The 21,546-nt window shown below is 36.3% G+C and overlaps 1 protein-coding gene across 1 annotated transcript; it reads right to left on the bottom strand.

The window, feature by feature from the left end:
* Positions 1-299: 299 nt before the first annotated feature.
* On the bottom strand, positions 300-21,400 carry LOC142353121 (uncharacterized). The gene is made up of 4 exons (XM_075405328.1): positions 21,264-21,400; positions 7,077-7,208; positions 4,358-4,508; positions 300-765 (listed from the first exon to the last, which is right to left on the bottom strand). Exons 1-4 carry the CDS (start codon positions 21,306-21,308, stop codon positions 479-481), a joined length of 615 nt encoding a protein of 204 aa, XP_075261443.1. The 5' UTR covers positions 21,309-21,400; the 3' UTR covers positions 300-478.
* Between the last annotated feature and the right edge of the window lie 146 nt (positions 21,401-21,546).

The raw sequence follows: 21,546 nt of genomic DNA, 5'->3' as shown, positions 1-21,546 counted from the left end.
TTAAAGGTTTCGCAGTCAGAGAGAGAGAGGCCGAGTGGAGAGGAACTCGACCCCTCACCATTGAAAATCAAGCAACAGCAATTGATTAGTTCGCCATTTCTTACATTTGTTGTGCTTGAATTTTAACCAATCAGGTTATTGGGTCTGGCAAAAATAAGCATTCGGTTTTGATTCTCATTTTTTTCTGATACGGTTCTGCAACCGTTTGGTTCTAATCGCTAGCGGAATTGTTAACGCAGCAATCGGTAATAACAAAAATAGCGATACTTAGATTTGAAAAAAATGAGGTCTATAAGGGCTCAACTTTTTAGTGCGTCTGTATCTACAAATTTATGCATCAAATTGACGTTTTTCTGCTTCAATTCAAAATGATAAAACAGATCGATATATTTGAAAAAAGAGGTTTACAATGGGCTCAATTTTTTTCTTCGTTTCTTTATCTACAACTTTTTGCATCAAATTGTCGTTTTTTTTCATTTCAATTTACTCTGGATAAAACAACACGTAAGCACCTCAGATCATACAACGCAAGAACATCCAGTGCTTTTTGGTTGTTGTAAGTACAAGCAGAAGACAGCGGACTCAGGCCCCGGTTGTTGACGACGTATGGATCCGCTTTCGCGTCCAGAAGAATCTTGATGGTGTCGATCTGGCCAGCCTCGACTGCCATGTGTAATGCTGTGTTGCCGAGGGAGTCTCGCGAGTTGATGATTTGGTCGTTTTGAGCCAGAAGTTTCACCACACTGTTGTGCTGCTCATAAGCCGCTGAAAATTTTTAGTTGAGAAGCTCAACAACGTTTCTTTTTGTAAAATTACAGCTCTTTATAAGTATATTCAATTATGCTGGAAACGATCGTTTGCGAATTGGTGTTGATAAAAATTTTTGCACTTTTGATATTTCAAGCTTATAGACTTTCATGCAAAAAATGCCATTGTCTGTATCATAATTTTATAAACACCAAATAAGGTATGGCATGCATTGGGTCTGGTATGTCAACTGCGACTGGTATGTCCCATGCCAAAATGACCTCTGATCAGACAGACCCGACTCTAGATCACTGTTGGACTTTTCCAACTTGCTTGGATGATAATTAGTTGGATAAGGGACTCTCTGATCTGGTGTCAATTTGACCTGAAAATTTTTGATCAGAAAAACTGATCTTTAATCTGATCAAAGGAATTTTGGAACAAAATCAACCCTTCGTAGACTATTTGTAGATAACCAAGCAACTTCTTGGTATTTTCAACCTTGCTACAAAAAGAAGTTCTAATTTTTGTTGAGTTTTCAAGTTATGAAATTTCTTTTCTTCTGTTATTTTTGACCGAGAATTGTCGTTTTAGCTCAATTTAACACAATAAAGTCTAGATATCATTACTCGACTGTCTAAGCTGAACAAAATGATTCTTTTCGAAACAAAACTCTAATTCTTAATAACTATAACGAATGAACATGATTACAAGCTGGTAAGCTGTAAGTTAGGTATATTGATTAAGTTAGATGCCGAACACGACAATAATCAAGTCAAATCAAAGTTTACAAAAATTTGTTATATGAATTTTGGATCTATTCTGTCCCCCTGCCCCCCAGTTACACAAATTATGTGTAGTTATATAGCACGTTACTATGTAAAAATAATACACGTGCGCCGGGGGGGGAGGTCATAAGACATATATTCCCACCAAGCTGGGGGGTGGGGGGGGGGTAACAGAATAGATCGTGAATTTCCTGTTATGATCAGTCGGCAGAAGTCATTTGGACGTTTTAAGACTATTAGTAATTGATTTGTTCCTTTGTTCCTAGTGATTATTCTCCACACGCTCCTTTTTACAATTTAAAGAATTTGAATTGTATTGGGGCGCTGTCTTTTTACGACTCGAAGAGGAGTATTGGAGAAGTCCTTTTTTTTTAATCAATTTTATTGGAGTGATTTTTGAAGCGGGAAATGAAACGCGTGAAAAAATTTGGAGTGATTTTGGGGCTGAACAAAAGTTGAGAGCGGAGCGAAAAGAGAGTGGTTTTTGTTCATACCGCTGTCTTTGAGAGAGAGAGAAATTGATGTGTGAAAAAATTTTCTATAAGCGAGCGAAATTTTTTGTTCACGTGCGGCTTTTAAAAGCAGTTTTTTTGCAACTTTTGATGGTTATGAGGTTTGATTATGATATTGTATTAGTTTTAGGCTTGTTTTGATAGGAATTGAAGGTTTCAAGTAGTTAATTCTGAGTTTAATGCTAATTTGGAGGTATTTGATCAGTTTTGCTGATTTTTAGACGAAATTTAATGATTTTTTGCCTGTTTTATTGTATTAATGCTTTAAGTGGGATTTGAATGGAAGCTTGTTACTTAGGGAAATTTCAGCTAACAATTGACTAAAGTTTTATTAGTCTAAATCATTCTTTTCTTCCGAAAATTGACAGAAAAATTGAGAAACTTTAAACCATTTTTCTTATATTTTTTGCAGTTTTTCTTTTTTCTTAGTCTTAAACAAGTTTCTTAGCCTATTATGACTTGCTCAATGTTTTGCGAGCTTTCCATTGCCCTAATTGGAAAGGAATTTCACTCGGCTTTATGTTTTCTTGTACTATTAAAAACGCAAGTTAAAAAAACTTAAGTTTGTATAGTTTTTTTGTTGAATTTGTTTTTGAATGCCATTTCTTTTGTTTTTGAATGCATTTGTTTTTGAATGCAATTGTGGAGGTTCAGGGCTCACAATAGTGGTCCTAGTTGTGTAGCTAAAAGTATAGTAAATTTGAGTTGAATGTTAATTTGTAGATTTTTGATCAGTTTTGCTGATTTTTAGACGAAATTTAATGATTTTTTGCCTGTTTTTTATTGTTATAATGCTTTAAGTGGGATTTGGATAAAAGCTTGTTGCTTAAGGAATTTTCAGATACCATTTGACTAATATTTGCTTGGTATAGTTCATTTTTTCTGAGGAAAATTGACAGAAAAATTGAGACATTTTAAAACCATCTTTCTTATTTTTTGAAGGTTTTCGTTTTTTTAATCTTAGACAAGTTTCTTAGCCTTATATGACTTGCCCATTGTTTTGCGAGTTTTTCATTGCACTAATTTCAAAGGAACTTTATTCGGCTTTAGGTTTCCTTGTACTATAAAAATTTCAAGTTAAAAAAAATATAGTTTTTTAGTTTTTTTTGTTCAATATGTTTTTGAATGCTGTTTCTAATCTTCCTTAATTTTTTTATGGCTTTTATGGAGGGTTCACAATAGTTGTTCAGTTGTTTAGTCATAAGGATGGGCAGTTTTCTCCTTCGAGTCGTTTCCGGAATTCTTCCGGCTATGTTTTTTTTTTAAGGTCTGTTCACACATTTTCATGATTGAAGTCAAATTGGAGTAGTGATTTTGGTCACGCCGAAACAGGAAATGGAGCGAAAAAGCGAGTGGTTTTGCGGCGTGAAATTTTTTCGCTCTAATTTTAAAGTAGAGTGAGAATACGGTGTTTGAACAAAAATTCGCTTTATCGGTAGTGGTTTTTTGCTCACATGCGGCAATTTCACTTTGATTTTTACTGTTTTTTCGATTTTTTGGATCGGATTTTTTTCTAAATGGTTTTTCCAAACCATTCATAGTCCGTTCTAGGTCTAGTTTTCTGTTTAGTCAATGAAAATTCTTTGAATTGTACGTCAGGACTTGTCCTGCTATGTTTTTCTTATTGTGACAGATGTAGTAGTAACACTATTTTGCTGTAGCCAAGGTTACTGTCGAATATTGATATGACAATCGGTCAGGCCCAACTCTCGCTATCATCTAAGTTTTTGCATAATTAAAATGCAGTGTTTTAACAGATGTCTTAAATCAAGAATGTCAAAAGCAATTGTTTAAGAAAAGATTGATCGAAGAGCATAATAGTCTGAGACCATACGATAAGAGACTTTTTGTTTTTTTTTCTGAAGGTGAGATCAGTACTGTCTTAAAGTCTTGTCACAAATAATCACTCGATCGCACTTTTGTCTGACCATAAGATGACCGTGACGTTTTCTGACCGGAAAATATTTCGAGCGCTCGTTACTTAAAACAAAGTTGAACCCGAATACTCATTTGATTACAATGGCCTGATTTTGATCGGTCGAATAATGGTTGCAATCTATGCTTTGTATAATTGTTTACCTTTTCAGAATGAAACAAACAAATCACAAAATTGAATCGCGTTTTCTAAATTTTTGATGAGGTTTCGAAGAAATTGAGTTCGAAATAAGTATTTCTGTGATTAAGAAAAAGACGCGAGCCTCAAAAGCGTTTGTACACTTGCATCCATTAAGTTTGATCAGATTAAACTTTGGTCTTAAATTCTTTGATCACGAAAAAAAATTTTTTGAAAATCACTGAAACTGAACAAACCAATATGCAATGGGGTCGAGGACATCATGTTTTTGGGGGCTGGGTTGGCTCCCCGTTGGAGGAGGGCGGAACTGGCTTCCGGGTTGCCCAAGTAGGCTGTCAAGTGGAGTGGACGCCACAGTAGTCTGTTCTCAATCTCCATGTCTATGTACTGAAACAAGAATAATTATGACAAAAAAATTGAAATTGAAAATTTAAAACAGATCGGGTTATGAGTATATGAACTATTATACAGACGATCGAAAATAAAATAGCACACTATAGGTTTGCGAAGTGAAAATTCAATTTTTGAGTTGATATTACATCGACAGGTGTTCAAATCTCCGCAACAAAATTTACACAATTGTTCCTCTAGCTTTAGTGGTCTTGCTGACCTACCGGGTCAACCATTATACATTTTTCTTTGATTTCATACTAGGTCATTTATGATTCTTGGTAGTCATACTATGTCATAGATGATTTGTATAATTTCTTAGTTGTATAATTTCTTAGCACATATATGATTTCTTGGAAATTATACACGAATCATGCAAAAACTTTGAAAGCCGAAAAATTGCATGAATTTCATTTTTGGTAGAAATCGAAAAATTTTCTTTGAAATCATAAAAGGGAAGTTAACGTACATAAAACATTGGCCACTGCCAGAAAGTCCCCTAAAATTTAGTCAGGGGGTATATAAATTTAATATATCGAATATGCAGTTCACGTTTGGGTGCACTAAAACAATAAATCTGCGCATTTAATACGCGTTTGGAATAAGATTTAAAAGTTAGATGCAAAGACAATTTTTTGCATGTTCCTGATAAATAAGAATTCACAATTATAAATTGGCTTCATAGAATATGAAAATTTTAGTCATTTAGATAGATTTCTTCTTTCATTTATAACCAAATTCTGCATTAAATAATGCATTTCAGGGTCTTTTGGCGGATCTCAAAGTGATGACGGGGAATCACATAAGTAATGTCTTATCAATAACAAAAGAGAACGTAAATTGAAGGCGAAAAATATTTGTGCTTCTTTTTGTGGAAATCATACTAGGATCATACATGATTCCTGTGATTTCCTATAAGGATGATTCTAAGAAATCAAGTATTCACTGTATGAAATCATATTTGATCCTGGTACGAAAGTAAGGAAATATCAACCCGGGCTATGAAGTTGTCATGACATACCCCTATGTAATGTTGATGAGCAGTTTTTACACTAAAAATGATATTTTGTCACTTATTGTCAACAAAGATTGAGATTGCATTTGCGTAAAATCTTGGGGAGAAAATACGTAAAAACTGTTGGTTTTGAGACAACGTTCTTTTTCGATTGCAGCTGGGATGGGATTCATCAGCTTAACATTGTGATATCTGGTAAGTCATTTTTGAATGTATCTCAACTAAATAGGTAGGATGGAGCACTAGTGTAGGAGAACATTGGTGTAGCATTTTAATTCAAAATGTAATAACAAGTTTTACTATTACTTTTGTTTAAAATTCAATCATCGTAAAATCAGGTCTTGATAATTTACTTTTGTTGTTCAGTATTTTTGCAAGTATTTTTCAATGGTGGTTGCGGTTTGGCAGAAGTGATACAAAATATTTTCTCATATTGAAAAAAAGGACTTTTTCCATGTTTTGCAATAACAAATAATATTTTTGTGCAAAGCTGATTAAAAGGTGGGTAGACCGGGCTTGGGCTCAGGTCGAGTGAATCGGTTCTTCATAACCATTTTTTTTCTGATCATAGAATATTCATCAATAGGATTTCATGGGGTCATAGGAAAGTCATCACAAATAGGAAAAGCACACAAATTGGGTAAGAGAGACCAAAAAAACCTCAAAATATTTAGCTTTTTCGATTTTCATAATTGACAATGATCAATCGATGGATTTATGAAATTGCTATATTTCACCGATGTATTTGAACTTTCCATGAAATATATCTATGATTCATTGATGTGATTCAATGGGAGACCAAACCGGGGGGAGGGGGGGGGGGGCAGGGGGGAGCCATTACCGATCATATATACCATTATAAGGGTGTGCGTAAAATTATCATTTATATGGAGTATCATGTCTTATGGGGTATAAACTGTTTCACGAAATTTATCAAACATGCATTAGAAATTAAACTAACAAAAATGAAAATTTTAGGCACCACAAAAGCAGTATTGTGACAGTTGGTGAGAGAAATGTTCCCAAAACTTCATTACTGGTTAGTACAGGCACCTAAAATTGCCGCAATTACAGAAATTTTGCTCAATTTGTTGCGCAGAGTCTTACGAAATTTACAATTGAAATGTAATAGAAGTCCACTCCTGCAGCAAAAAATTATCTTATGAGTCTCGCTCTCAATTAGCCAAATAGAAAACCAGTAGAGTACTAAAAATTAAACATTGCAATGATTTCCTATTCCTTGTTTGGCTTGTTCAATGAGATAAAAGACTTGACCCAGTTTGAGGAGCTGATCATATGAAAAGACAAAAAATGTCTAAGTGGGGTAGGGGGAGTGGGGGGTATGCTTCCCTACCATAATTACATGGCTATAACTCTAAGTAATTTGGATCCAAGGTCATTTCATACGTCGACCCAAGGTCATCTGTCTATTTCGCGTCTTTTCTTTCAGACCTAGAAACGGTCGATCCAAGGTTTTTTTTCACACCCAATATCGGTCGAACACGGTCTCTTCATAAGTTGACCTCTTCATAAGGGTATGCAATAAGTACCTCAGCCTGTATGCACTTGACGAGGTCATTGACACTGAATGTGTAGGTGGCTTTGGTGAACTGATCTTCAATCAAGGCGCAGAAGGAGTCCCGATTCCCACTACCACCATTCCTTGTTGACACAACAGTCCACTGAAACGAAACAAAACTACCACTTTTCGAGTTCAAAAAAGAATGACAAAACTTCTGCTCCAGGTGCTTTATGAAACGTTTGGAAAACGGAGCATTACCCTGTCGAATCATGGTTGTACGCAAAAAATTCAATTTAAAATTGAAATTCGGCTGTGACAATCCCAGGTCGAGGTGGCCAGACCGATTTGAGCTCTGATCAGACCATCTTCGAGCGCACACATGTTCTTGGTGCGCTCGAATTACATTGTCTGGAATAGGCTTCGAGCGCATTTTTGTCTGTACAATGGTCTGGAACTTGTCTGATCAGAGTTGACTTCAGTCTGGGGTCGGTCTGATCAGAGACCAAGTTGAGCAATTTTATCTATTTTTGTTGTTTTTTACTGACAGATGTTGTCTCTGCTACGAATCAACAATACAGCATTCTGATCAGAACCCCGTTGAGTGTCCGATGCATGGGGTTGACCAAAACCAAGGGCTCCATCTGATAGCAGCTGCCGGTCCCCTCATGAAAAGAATTGGAATCATTGTAGATCAAGACGTTTTTATGCAAAGCTGTCTAAGTTCATCCTTTCAGTTAAAAACATGAATTAATGGCATACTCAAAATTTTTCTTTTTGGCTTTTGGGTTTTGTTTTCATTAGCAGTATTTTAAGAATTGACTTTTCGTTACTTGAATATATGATTGAAACACGAATTTTCATGAGACGAAAATATTAGGGCGATATTGTGAGATTTGTTCATGTTAAAAGTCAATCTTTGATCAGACAGACTATTTTAAATGCAGTTTTGTCTAATAAGAAGCAACTTCGAGCGCATTTTAGTCTGATCAGAGGTGATTTCGAGCGGAACTCTGATCAAAGCAGATTCGGGTGCACACTATTTTGATCTGCGGGTGACTTTTGGGCGCACAACAGTGTGATCAGAGAAGTTTTTCGAGCGCTATTTAGAGTTACACGGTGCTTCGAAGGCAAAATTGTCTAATCAGAAGACAATACAGTCTCGGTCGGTCTGATCAGAGTTTGCTTTTGTCTGGGACGGTCTGATCATTCTGGCCAATTCGCTCTGGACCTCAACCTGGGATTCGTTCTGTTGTCATAATTTCATATACCACGTACTACGGGCCGCTAAGGCATGGCCATGGCCAAACTCGCTATAGGCGCACGCAGCTATTTACTGATCAAGGGGTGTTATTACATGGGATTTTATTTCCTATCTAAAATTAAGTGTTTTTCCGTGTTTTTTTTTACGTCACAGGACGACTCTTGCAAGTCCGTGCCTGGGGATAGAAAATTCCAACACATTAATAACTCTGGGCAGACATGGGTTGAAATAACTATTCCGAGCCTATTGAGTTTGCATTTGCAATAGTTCCGAACTGTAAATTGCCCGAGTAAAACAAGAATTCCTCTAAAGTATAGAAACTATAAATGAAAAAACCACCTTTTCCTTTTCACAGGTGAAGTCTCAAAAAAAAAAACTCAACGATAGTTTTCAGGGATCTGACGAAGCAACTGCCTAGACTTAATTTGTTTCCCATTTCAGTACTAATTTTTTATATATTCTTGATGTTTTCTAAGCTCTCAATTAACCTGCTTATGGCATTATTTATCCAAGCTTCATAGTGGTACTCAGAAATTTGTTCTTTTTTATTATTTGTTTGATGTTTTGTGGACATTTACTTAAGCTGTTTAGGATGAAAAAGCAATTTTTTATACTGTATATTCTGCTTATGTGCTGTCTAGAATGCATATTAAAATTGTTTCCCTGCTAGGCATCTTGACTCACGCAAAATTCGAATGCTGTAGCTCATTTTGTTTATTTATTTACAAAGTTACGCGCAAAATCTACTGTTTTCCAATTAATCACCAATATGACAAAATTCTTATAAACGCAGTTTAATAATAAACCAATGAATTCACTCCTATATTTACATCATTTATATAAACTCTTTCTCAAGAGAGCACAATTTACAAGCAAAACTGCACTTCACACACTTTGTCTTTTTTCACCGACATTGAAGCTAAGTGTAGTCAGCCTTAATGGGTGCTACTAGAGCGCCTGGAGCAGGTTGGTATTGGCTTTTGAGAATTATTGCATTATAGCAAACACCTTCATCCGGGTTATCTGTAGCCACCTGAACCCAGTTGACTTTAGTAAAAATTATTGATCAAAAGAGTTACATCTACATAATTGTTTGCCGAGAACTGAACATAATATCTGCAAAAGGAACGGACCGGCGAAAAATTTGTTTAAAAACAGAAAAAAATCATTAGATTCGACATAAGAAAGATGTACGGCTTGATTTATCATCTGAAAAAAAATTAATAACCTGGAAGTGCTTGTTCCATCTCTATCAAACAAGTTTTGCTAAAATTACCATCTGTCAAAAACAGTTTGTGGCAAATTTTCTCTCTGCAATTTCAAAAACAAAGGATCAATATTCTATTCAAATTTTAAGTTATTTGCAAAAATGCAGTTTTTTTTTACAAAAAAAGCTTGCACGTATTTACCGCTAGCCTATACCCATCGGTATTTTAATCAAAGTTATCAGACGTTTTGAGAAGTGCCTGAAACCAATGCTGCTGAGGATATTGTTACTATAAACATTCTCTAATGATTGTTCATCTGAAACGGCGGATGTTTTCCCATTCCCATCAATTTTTTAATTCAGGAGAAGGCTAAATGGTCCAGCACTCATTGTACGAGGTTTTACAGGCAGTCTTATTAAAACATTATCGTTATCGGCAAGACACTTATTGGAATGACTTAATCTAAAAACTCGATTTCCAATTTTTTTAAATTAGGTATTCCATCAAAGCATAATCACCCTCAATTGCGCTACTTTCCCTGGATTTATACTATCTCTATTTTAATTTATAAAGAAAAATTGTGGGATGTAATATTAGGCAATTTTAGATGCGTATATTTTGATGTCGAGAAATGCACGCTATCAGTATTAGCTCTCCAGTATTATCATGTATATTAATTTTTTTTTGATTTCAGCAAGTTTTTATTTTTAGCTGTTTTTATGCATCTTAAGATGTAATATGTTGGCCAGATTACACAGAAACTGGTCATGGTAACTAGAATTGCCCATCAAGAAATAACGACAGCCACCAAGCCGCACGTGAGCCATGCAGCCTAGAATATGAAATATTTTCAAATCAGACTTCGAAGCGGATAGGCTGTTTGTTCGAAGCGGTTTGGATTGGAAACGTTTGTGAAAAAATATTGATTATCTGTTACAGTTCTGTGAAAAATTGGTTTTTAATAGTAAAGTACGTAAACACTTTTGGGTAGTAACAGAGAAACAACGATTGACTGCAAATAATGCAGCTTGTCAATTTTCACCAAAAAATGTTAGTACGTTTTCTCCCTGTCATACATCATAAATTAATTCAGTGCAGTAAAATTATCATACGATGTACTTAATTTATTTAGTGTACTTATTCCTGAGGGGCATGTGTATAAGTCAATGCTATTTCACATGCTAGTCTGTTGTTCCCATCTCCCATAGCGGGAAATTATTGTTCACGTTTGTTATGACTTCTGGAATACCAGTTGCTTTAATTTTCATTCTCTTAGTTTTGCACTTCGCGTACAGTTGCTCAATTTAACTTATTCTTCATTAACTGTCTTTACAAATCGAGTAAAGTAAACGAATAATCATCAAGCGATTCGCTAAGCGGATTCATTTAGAAATTGTGTGAAGCGCACTCGCCGCGCAAGTAGGACATAAAACATAAACGCAACTCGCGACTCAAGAACAAGTACGCAATCTCATTTGCGTACGACATGGCGCAGCCAGCAGCTCAGAAGCGGACCCCACTTGGCATTGAGCCATTTTGGGATAAACCTAGTGTAGACCCTCCGCTGAAATGGGAAAAGTGGCAGATGCAGGCCAAGTTAGCTCTTCTTGCGAAGGAAAATATTACAATAGACACTTTGTTGGAACCAAAAACCGAAACAGTGCAACTACCACTTGAACCGATCTATGAGGATACGATAACAGGATCATCGGCACAATCGGAGAGGGAAAGATTGGCGAGGAACGCTCAATCAAAAATGAACTGGGAAAATCGGTGTCAGAGACAACTGGAGATAGGAATAATGTGCGGAGACAAACCATGGGCACAGGCCGATCGAAAGACTGTGTCAATGCTATACCTTAGTTTGGGCACTGAAGGACGTCGAATTGTTTGTAGCCGAAACCCACACCTCAAGATGGACAGTCTCTCAACAAGAGAACTTTGGACAATCATGGAAGCAGCATTTATTCGTCAGCGCAATATCACATTTGATAGGTATGTACTTCTCACCACAAAACAGACAAGAGGAGAGTCCATCGAACATTTTTTTGGAAAATTGAAAGAACTTTCTGAAAATTGTGAGCTCGGGAGTCAAGAAGATACTCTTATCAGAGACTTATTTATTGCAAATATGTTAGATCCGGAAATTCAACGGGAATTGTTGCGAGAAACTTTAGAACAAGCCCAAGCATTACGTTTGGCCATAAATATGGAATTAAGTCAAAGAAACCAACTACAAATTACAAACTCGCAATCTGCTCCGCAAGTTAATGCAATAATTCCTCAACGATCTTTTCGACGACCGAATCAACGGCCGACTACATCTAGTTTTACTCGATCAACAAACCAACTCTGCAGGAACTGCGGTTTAACTTGGTCAGCTAATCATAAAGTCAAGTGTATTGCGAGAGGCAAGACTTGCAATAATTGTGGCCTCCAAAACCATTTTTCGCGAGTGTACAGGAAACCGAAGTCATCATCAAATAAACCTACCCGATCTAATGTTAACTCCGTTGAAGAAACTACAACTGACCAAACGGTAAACGCTATACAAAATCTGAATTATAACCCGCAATGCGAATTAGACTACGATAGCTCAGATGATAATATGGTCGCTAGCATCGCAAGTAACGCAATACAGATCGAACCAAAGGACACCATCTTACAAATTGGTAATACCCACGTTGGACTTCTCATTGATTCAGGCAGTGTATGCAGTATTTTACCCGAGTCTCTTGCTTCGGAGATTGTGGAAAATTCTCCCCTTGCTCGTTGGCTGATGATAGCGCCTCCCCAGGAACTCAAAACATTTTCAAACGAACCCATAAACGTGACGGGTCTGATACAGGAACCAATTGCGAGCAATGGATGGCGACTTGAAGAAGCTGAATTTGTAGTAGTCCGTGACGGGCTAAAACCACTAGTGGGTAGAGATCTGTTTGACGCTCTCGGAATCTCAGTAACTCAAATCCCAAAAAATGAAGGTAGTATGGTCAACACTATCACATCTCAATGTCCATTTAAAACACGTATTGCAAAACAATTTCCTCAACTTATTACACGTATTGGTCGCTCAAAAATACACATAGTTAAATCTAAATTCCATCGAAATTTTCAGCCAAAACACCAAAAGGGTAGAAGAGTACCCATTAATTTACAAGAACGAGTAAATAATGAAATTAAAAAACTTCTTGAAGAGGGACATATAAAAACTGAATAACTGTTCTGACCAATACTTTATTTCACCTATTGTAATCACAGTCAAACGAGATCAAACCATAAAGTAAGCACGAGATTCTAAAACTCTTAACAAAGCAATACACAAGAACAAATATCAGATGCCAAATATTGAAACACTTATGGATTCCATATCACAAATAATAACAAACTACAAAACAGAACCAGCGGAGCAAATATATTTTTCTACTATAGATCTTAAATATGCATACAGCCAACTAAACTTACACCCTGAAACTGCTAAACACTGTAATTTTAATATTGTAAGTGGTGACATGACAGGCACATATCGATTCAAGACGGGATTTTACGGTCTTACAGACATGCCTGCCGAGTTTCAGAAGGCAATGGGTTACACCTTGATTGGTCTTAATAATACATTTTGTTTCTTAGACGACATCTTAATTGTTAGTAAAGGTTCTGAAGATGATCACTTCCAACTTGTATTAGATTGTCTTAAAAAACTGGACGCAGATAACCTTCGAATTAACCTTCCTAAATGCCACTTTGCGAAACAAAAAATTTCCTGGTTAGGATATAATATAACTCAATCTGGGATATCGCCACTCGAATCAAAAACATCCTCTATTATGTCATTGCAACCACCTAATACACTTAAAAAATTACGCTCATTTCTCGGTTCAGTCCACTATATTAGTAAATTTATTCCCAATCTAGCTCAACTCTGCCATCTTTTAAGACCTCTACTTCGTAAGTCCACTAAATACATTTGGACTGACGCTCATACGCTACATTTTAATGCCATTAAAACTCGCATAGCAAATCATACAGAAAACATTCACTATAACCCTCAACTTGAAACACGAATCAAATGTGATGCTTCTCGCTCCGGATTGGGAGCGGCACTAGAACAACTAACAGTTGACGGTTGGAAGCCGATCTCTTTTGCATCAAGATTTTTAAACAGTAGTGAAGAACGTTATAGTATTAACGAATTAGAATTTCTTGGGGTAGTGTGGTCCATAGAATATTTTAAAAATTATTTGTATGGTAAAGAATTCACTGTTATCACTGATCACCGCGCATTACTTTCCATTTTAAAAGAACATCGATCAAATAAAAGTTACAGTAGTAGGTTATCACGATGGGTTGATCGTCTTTTGCCTTATCAATTCTCAATAGAGCATCTACCTGGCGCGAAAATGGGACTAGTTGGTTACATATCTCGAAATCTATATCAACCAGCAAAAAGTGTTTCCAAATATGACGAGGAATTTTTGGTTGCAACGTTATCAAGCATACATTCTGACGCTCAATTACTTCAACGACCTCTCAGCTCATTCACTTCGTAAATTATATATTGATATTGATGGTGAAAATAAAAATTCCACCACTAATACAGAACAAGTTTTAACCATAAATTATGTAACACCAAATCCTCAAACAAAAATTCATGATTTACTCGCCCCGCGAAACAATAGTTCAAAATTCTGTTCAAAACAAACTTCTAATTTAGACATAAATTCTGCCCAGCGTGTACGCTTAACAAATGTTAGTTCAAATCTCGCGGCGCGAAAATACAACTCTAAAGTAACCTCCCTTAAATTCAATCATCAGTATAGTACACACGCCCCGCGCGTACATTTAACTGATAATACTAAATCATTCGCGGATCAAAAACATAACTCATTTCTTCATTCCACTAATAGTATTAATTGTACTAGTGCACATGGTCAGCGAGTAAATTCAACTCAAAATGATTCCGTATTCGCACATACATATCCTACTTCAAAAGTTAACACTTCTAAATTAATTAATACCACCTCCGATCCCGCATCGCGAGTACGCTTCTCTTTTAACAAATTAACACCCGCCAGGCATAATACTTTATTATTTACTCAAAAGACTAGAATGCATTCCTCAGATGCCTCTTTTGCAAAGCAAGTTACTAAATACCCAATTCATTCTCAATTTGCGTCACATAGTCTACCATTTATAAATAATCCTGTACAAACTGAGCCTCAAATGCTTGTAAACACAAGAAAAGCGTCACTCGCTTACCAAAATACTTCCAAATTTGCGCCAATAAGTCATTCTCACTTGTCAATCAAAAATCAGCCTCAAATTCCTACCTTTTTTAGTAAGCCACACTCAAATACTTTAAATAACTCACGTGCTCAATTAACAAACAACAAACAAGTGCTTTTTGCCCAAACTCAACCTTAAATTCAGTTGTCTTCCTCTTTGTCAATTAACTTAATTGAAAAAACTCAACTCTCATCAACAATGAGTCAACAAGCTTCATCTCTCAAGGGAAAATCAATCTCCTCCCGAACAACAAGAGCTTCGCCCCGCGTATCGTTTACAGACAATGCAACCACAAGTACGCCACGCAGATCCTCCTCGCATTCAAATCTAAGCACCCCACTAACGGATAGTCCCCAAGTAATGTCTTTTGAGAGAGTGGTGGGAAAAGTATTTAGCAAAGGTCTAATTGCATCACTCACAAGCAAGGACGCAGTTCTGAAAGAGGTTCGGGACTGTATAATACGGGGAGATGAAGAACGACTAAAGGCCCTCAACCCGTATCTCCATAGCTATTGGCGGGACCTTCATGTGACTGGCGGGTGTGTTTGTATGGACGAGAAGGTGGCCATTCCGAATGCACTCAAAGATGCCCTCATTGACGATTTGCATGCGAGTCACCCAGGTAGCTGGGGGATGGTATGTATGGCTCAGAACTGCTGGTGGCCATACATGAACCGTGATTTGCTTGTCAAAGCAATAGAGTGCAAATCTTGCACTGCTATCGGTAAACATTTAAATACTGTTATTCCCGCAAAACAATTTAAAGCACATACACCATTTATAGTTCCAAACCAAGAAATACAAATAGATTTTGAAGGGCCCATTAATAACGAAAAAGAACATGAAATATACATTTTAACATGCATTGATAGATTTTCAAAATACCCTTCTGCAGAATTGGTTGATAATGCAAATTCCCCGAATGTCATAAAATTCTTAGATAGTTATATACAAATTCATGGAGTTCCTCGTTCCTTAAGAATAGACCAAGCTCGTTGTCTTGTAGGCAACCAAGTAAAAAATTTTTGTACAAAAAATAATATCACACTAATACCAGCTCCGGCAAACGATCATCGTGCAATAGGTTTAGTTGAAAAAATTATTGGTACTATTAAACAACGCTTGGCATGTATAAAAGAAGCAAATAAAGAAGTAAATTCGTTCACCATTAAAGCAGCATTAAAATCAATTATATACCAGCTTCGCATATGTAAACATAGAACAACTAAGTTTTCGCCATTCGAATCTCACTTTGGGCGTAAAGCCAAAACACCACTTAGTAATATCAGTACTCAACCAAAATCATCTGATTTAAATTATGAGATAAATCTGAATCATTATTTAGATGAAGAAACTGTAACCCCTAATGAATTGTTGCCGGAGGAACACTGGGGAAACAGCCGGAGTGACGACGAAATTGAACGCAATATGTGTAAAGCGACAAAGGATGCCACCACTCGCGAACGGCTAGCAACTGATAATGAATCCCGTTTCTTTCGCACCACGCAAGCGCATCGTCCACTTCCTCTGAAAGAACACGCCGCACAGTTAAACATTGCCCGAAAGAAACATCTTCATAAAAGATCCAAGAAAAATCTGGACGGTTTGTATGAGGTGTTGGCCCCAGGATCGGTAGTACAAAAGACCGATCAAAACACTTCCGTCATTGGCGAGCCGGGGAAGATGGAAGTAACAGTGCGCAATAGTGATATTGCAAAATTTGGTACTCGGGAAGAACGAAAAACCAAATTAACCGAATACATAAACCGTTGAGGACCCCGCACGCACGAGAAGACAACTGAGGCTAAGATACTTAGCCATATCAAAGAGTGTACCCGCATACAAAAAGGAGACCGAAAAATGAAGCATCGCAAACGAGAAACTGGTAACGGTGTATCCTCAAACAAATCCAACATTGCTCGCGCAATGCGAGTACGCATGCCTAAAGTACCGGACAATTTCGCTCCCCAAGTAATACCCGAAATTCCAGAGGCTGCTCCCAAACAGCAAATTATAATTGCACCCCCTCTATAAGTATTAATTGCACCCCCTCCAGAGGCTGCTCCCGAACAGCAAATCATAATTGCACCCCCTAGAAGTATTAATTGCACCCCCTCCAACAAATACTCAACAAGAAGTACTCTTATCATCTCCTTCGGTTCCAACAACAACATTACCAAATACTCTGACAAGAGCAACAAAACGGACTAGAAAAAGTCCTAAATATTCTGGACATGATAAAGAAGACTCATCTGGTGAATCCACTAATTCGTGCCCTCCGAACTTTGCTCCACCTCGTAGGAAACGACGCGTAGGAGACATCGAATCGATACAACCTTCGGTTGTACAAACAATTGTTGATACAGCTACCCGGGTTGAACCTATCGCAAACAACTTTTCCTCGCCTATCATAGGACAGGTGTCACGGACGGACCCCCGTATACGACCAGCAGATCACAGTACTTCAAATGAGCTAATCATTGATGAAGAAGACATGTGAAAACTCTGATTAACTTAAACTTGATACATTATTATTTATGACTAGCTATGATAACCAGTAAATATATTGTTGATACTATTCAACCGGTGAATAAGTATTATTATTATTCATATTGTTATTAAAATTTTACTTTATGCAATTTTAATTTTCATTGAAGCGGGAGAAATGTCATACATCATAAATTAATTCAGTGCAGTAAATTTATCATACGATGTACTTTATTTATTTAGTGTTCTTATTCCTGAGGGGCATGTGTATAAGTCAATGTTATGTCACATGCTAGTCTGTTGTTCCCATCTCCCATAGCAGGAAATTATTGTTCACGTTTGTTATGACTTCTGGAATACCAGTTGCCTTAATTTTCATTCTCTTAGTTTTGCACTTCACGTACAGTTGCTCAATTTAACTTATTCTTCAGCAACTGTCTTTACAAATCGAGTAAAGTAAACGAATAATCATCAAGCGATTCGCTAAGCGGTTTCATTTAGAAATTGTGTAAAGCGCACTCGCCGCGCAAGTAGGACATAAAAACATAAACGCAACTCGCGACTCAGGAACAAGTACGCAATCTCATTTGCGTACGACACTCCCAAAAAACTGCTTGAAATTTTTGGAAATTCAGACAGACAAAACAGATATTGAAAAAATAGAAAAAATGCCTGGTATTTGTATGAGAACTCTATCTATAAATCCTAATGAATCCAGTTTTTATTATGAACTATTTACTCAAATTAGAATTTTATAGCACATTTTGACATGAAATGGAAACCACGAAAAGTAGATGCGTGCGGCCGTTGGTCATTGCCAAGTTTAAGTTCGCTGAGATTTCATATTAATACGGAGAAATCAACCTTGAGACAACTTATTGTGAAAAAATTGCATATCAAGCACTTTTGTTCCAGCCAAAAACAAAAGAGTAAGTAAAAAAAAATTATGCTCTGAAACTTTGTTGATTTTTTTATAAAGTTTCGGATGGTTTTTTAAGATAACTGGGATTTTTCCGTTTCTGCCCCCCCCCAGAACGTTATGCGCCCGCCAGTTACAGACCATCTGCCATTACATAGTAAATCCTTAGGTAAAAATATGGCACCTGCGTCTGGGGGTTGCAAATAATATCCACCCACTAAGCTGGGGGGGGCACAAACGGAAAAGATCCCAACTGTATCTGCTAAATTTGGGTTCTTGATTAGACTACTTACTGAAACTGAACTTTCCTCACGTTTGCTTATAAACAATTGGTAAGCAATCGGATCTTGTCACTACCCCAATGATTGTGGAATTTTTATCGTGTAAGATCTGACAAATTTCTGACAAAACCATCTTGCTAAAAGCTTGTAAGGGGATGCATCTTCTTATCAGATCTGTTAAGACGTTTATCAGATCTTATACGATAAAAATTCCTCTTATAAAATCTTACACGATAAAAATTCCTCTTATAAGATCTTACACGATAAAAATTCCTCTTATAAGATCTTTCACGATAAAAATTCCTCTTATAAGATCTTACACGATAAAAATTATTCTTATAAGATCTTACAGGATAAAAATTCCGTCTTATCAGATCTTACACGATAAAAATTTCCTCTTATATAAACTCCTGAAGTGTGGTATATTCTTCATATTGAAGACAATTCAGAGTTGTTCTCAAGCCGTAGCCGAAAAACAACAGCATGCAGCACTTAAGTGTCAGAGCAACAAAGAGAAAAATATCTTATACTGTCTTTTAAGACTTATAAGATATTGTGAAAAAGATTATTTTAGTGGCAGGGGCTTTCTCCGAAGCGGTGATTATCAAACAAGGCTGAAAATTTTTTCACAGACCAAAACTATCTTGGACTGCTAAGTTTAGCCATAGTATCCAGTTAAGACTCACAATAAAACTGCAGGCAAAACAGAATCAACAAGCATTTTTTGTTTCAAAATTGATTAATTGACCGATTATTTTTTTAACTTTCATAGGACCCTGACTACGTTATACGGTTATATTGAAATAATTAAAACATGTCATATCAGATCTTACACGATAAAATTTCCGTCTTATCAGATCTTACACGATAAAAATTCCTCTTATAAGATCTTACACGATAAAAATTCTTCTTATAAGATCTTACAGAATAAAAATTCCGTCTTATCAGATCTTACACGATAAAAATTTCCTCTTATATAAACTCCTGAAGTGTGGTATATTCTTCATATTGAAGACAATTCAGAGTTGTTCTCAAGCCGTAGCCGAAAAACAACAGCATGCAGCACTTAAGTGTCAGAGCAACAAAGAGAAAAATATCTTATACTGTCTTTTAAGACATAAGATATTGTAAAAAAGATTATTTTAGTGGCAGGGGCTTTCTCCGAAGCGGTGATTATCAAAAAAGGCTGAAAATTTTTTCGCAGACCAAAACTATCTTGGACTGCTAAGTTTAGCCATAGTACCCAGTTAAGATTCACAATAAAACTGCAGGCAAAACAGAATCAACAAGCATTTTTTTGTTTCAAAACTGATTAGCTGACCGATTATTTTTTTAACTTTCATAGGAACCTGACTACGTTATACGGTTATATTGAAATAATTAAAACATGTCATATCAGATCTTACACGATAAAAATTCCGTCTTATCAGATCTTACACGATAAAAATTCTGATAAGGGGAATGTTTATCTTATATGATGTCTTATCAGATCTTACACGATAAAAATTCTGATAAGAGGAATGTTTATCTTATAAGGTTTCTTATCATATCTTACACGATAAAAATTCCAGAATCACTGGGGTAATAAAAATAACGAAAAAAATAAAATATGGATTTCCAAAAGCATCTGAGGTATGTACCGTTCTAGTCGTAAGTTTTCGTCGTCTCTTCAAAAGAGGTTTAAAGGCATCCACAATCTCGAGCTCTGATTTGTGGGCCCCTTCCCCCCAGCTGAGTGGGCGCATATTATTTGCACCCCCAGACGCACGTGCCATATTTTCACATAAATACTTACCATGTAATGACACGTGCTCTGTAACGGGGGGGGGGGGGGTTGCGGGGGGCACAAACGGAAGAGATCAATCCAATTTTTCCTTAAATGTGTTTTAACAAAAAAAAAACGACCACGATGATTCAGGACGGTGTCTTCATTTTTTCAGCAGCAGGTTAACACTAATTTAGCCACCTATAAAAACTCATAAATTTAATTAGAAAGGTTGGAATTATTAAAAAAATGATCATAGTGAAATCGCAATCGTAAAAAAAGATTATTTTAGTGGCAGGGGCTTTCTCCGAAGCGGTGATTATCAAACAAGGCTGAAAATTTTTTCACAGACCAAAACTATCTTGGACTGCTAAGTTTAGCCATAGTACCCAGTTAAGACTCACAATAAAACTGCAGGCAAAACAGAATCAACAAGCATTTTTTTGTTTCAAAATTGATTAGCTGACCGATTATTTTTTAAACTTTCATAGGACCCTGACTACGTTATACGGTTATATTGAAATAATTAAAACATGTCATATCAGATCTTACACGATAAAAATTCTGATAAGGGGAATGTTTATCTTATATGATGTCTTATCAGATCTTACACGATAAAAATTCTGATAAGAGGAATGTTTATCTTATAAGATGTCTTATCATATCTTACACGATAAAAATTCCAGAATCACTGGGGTAATAAAAATAACGAAAAAAATAAAATATGGATTTCCAAAAGCATCTGACGTATGTACCGTTCTAGTCGTAAGTTTTCGTCGTCTCTTCAAAAGAGGTTTAAACGCATCCACAATCACGAGCTCTGATTTGTGGGCCCCCTTCCCCCCAGCTGAGTGGGCGCATATTATTTGCACCCCCAGAGCTATAAAAACTCATAAATTGAATTAGAAAGGTTGGAATTATTTAAAAAATGATCATAGTGAAATCGCGATCGTAATAAGTTGATATTAAGAATGAAGGCTAAAGGTTTTGATTGAAAAATTGGCGTACCAGCAATAAAATCAGACACAATTGCAGAAGACGCATTGTAAGCATAATTTATGAACAATATACTTTAACTTATCCGCTGTCAGATTAAATATTAAGGGATTTTCGCTTATTTAGTGAACTATAGTAAGACTAACTGGGGATGTACTAAGTCAATACAACTGAACTTGAATAGATAAAACTGCATCTTGAGTCAAAGTTTTGACATGAAAGATTTGATTGCTCGTTTCTGAAATGACGCAGCATTTTTGATAAGTGCAGATTAAATTGAGATTATGCGTTCATA

This window comes from Convolutriloba macropyga, chromosome 14 (genome assembly GCF_964194025.1).
Source record: "Convolutriloba macropyga chromosome 14, txConMacr16.3, whole genome shotgun sequence".
Lineage (NCBI taxonomy): Eukaryota > Metazoa > Xenacoelomorpha > Acoela > Convolutidae > Convolutriloba > Convolutriloba macropyga.
The sequence above is the reverse complement of the archived record's forward strand: the minus strand, read 5'-3'. Positions and strand labels throughout refer to the sequence as shown.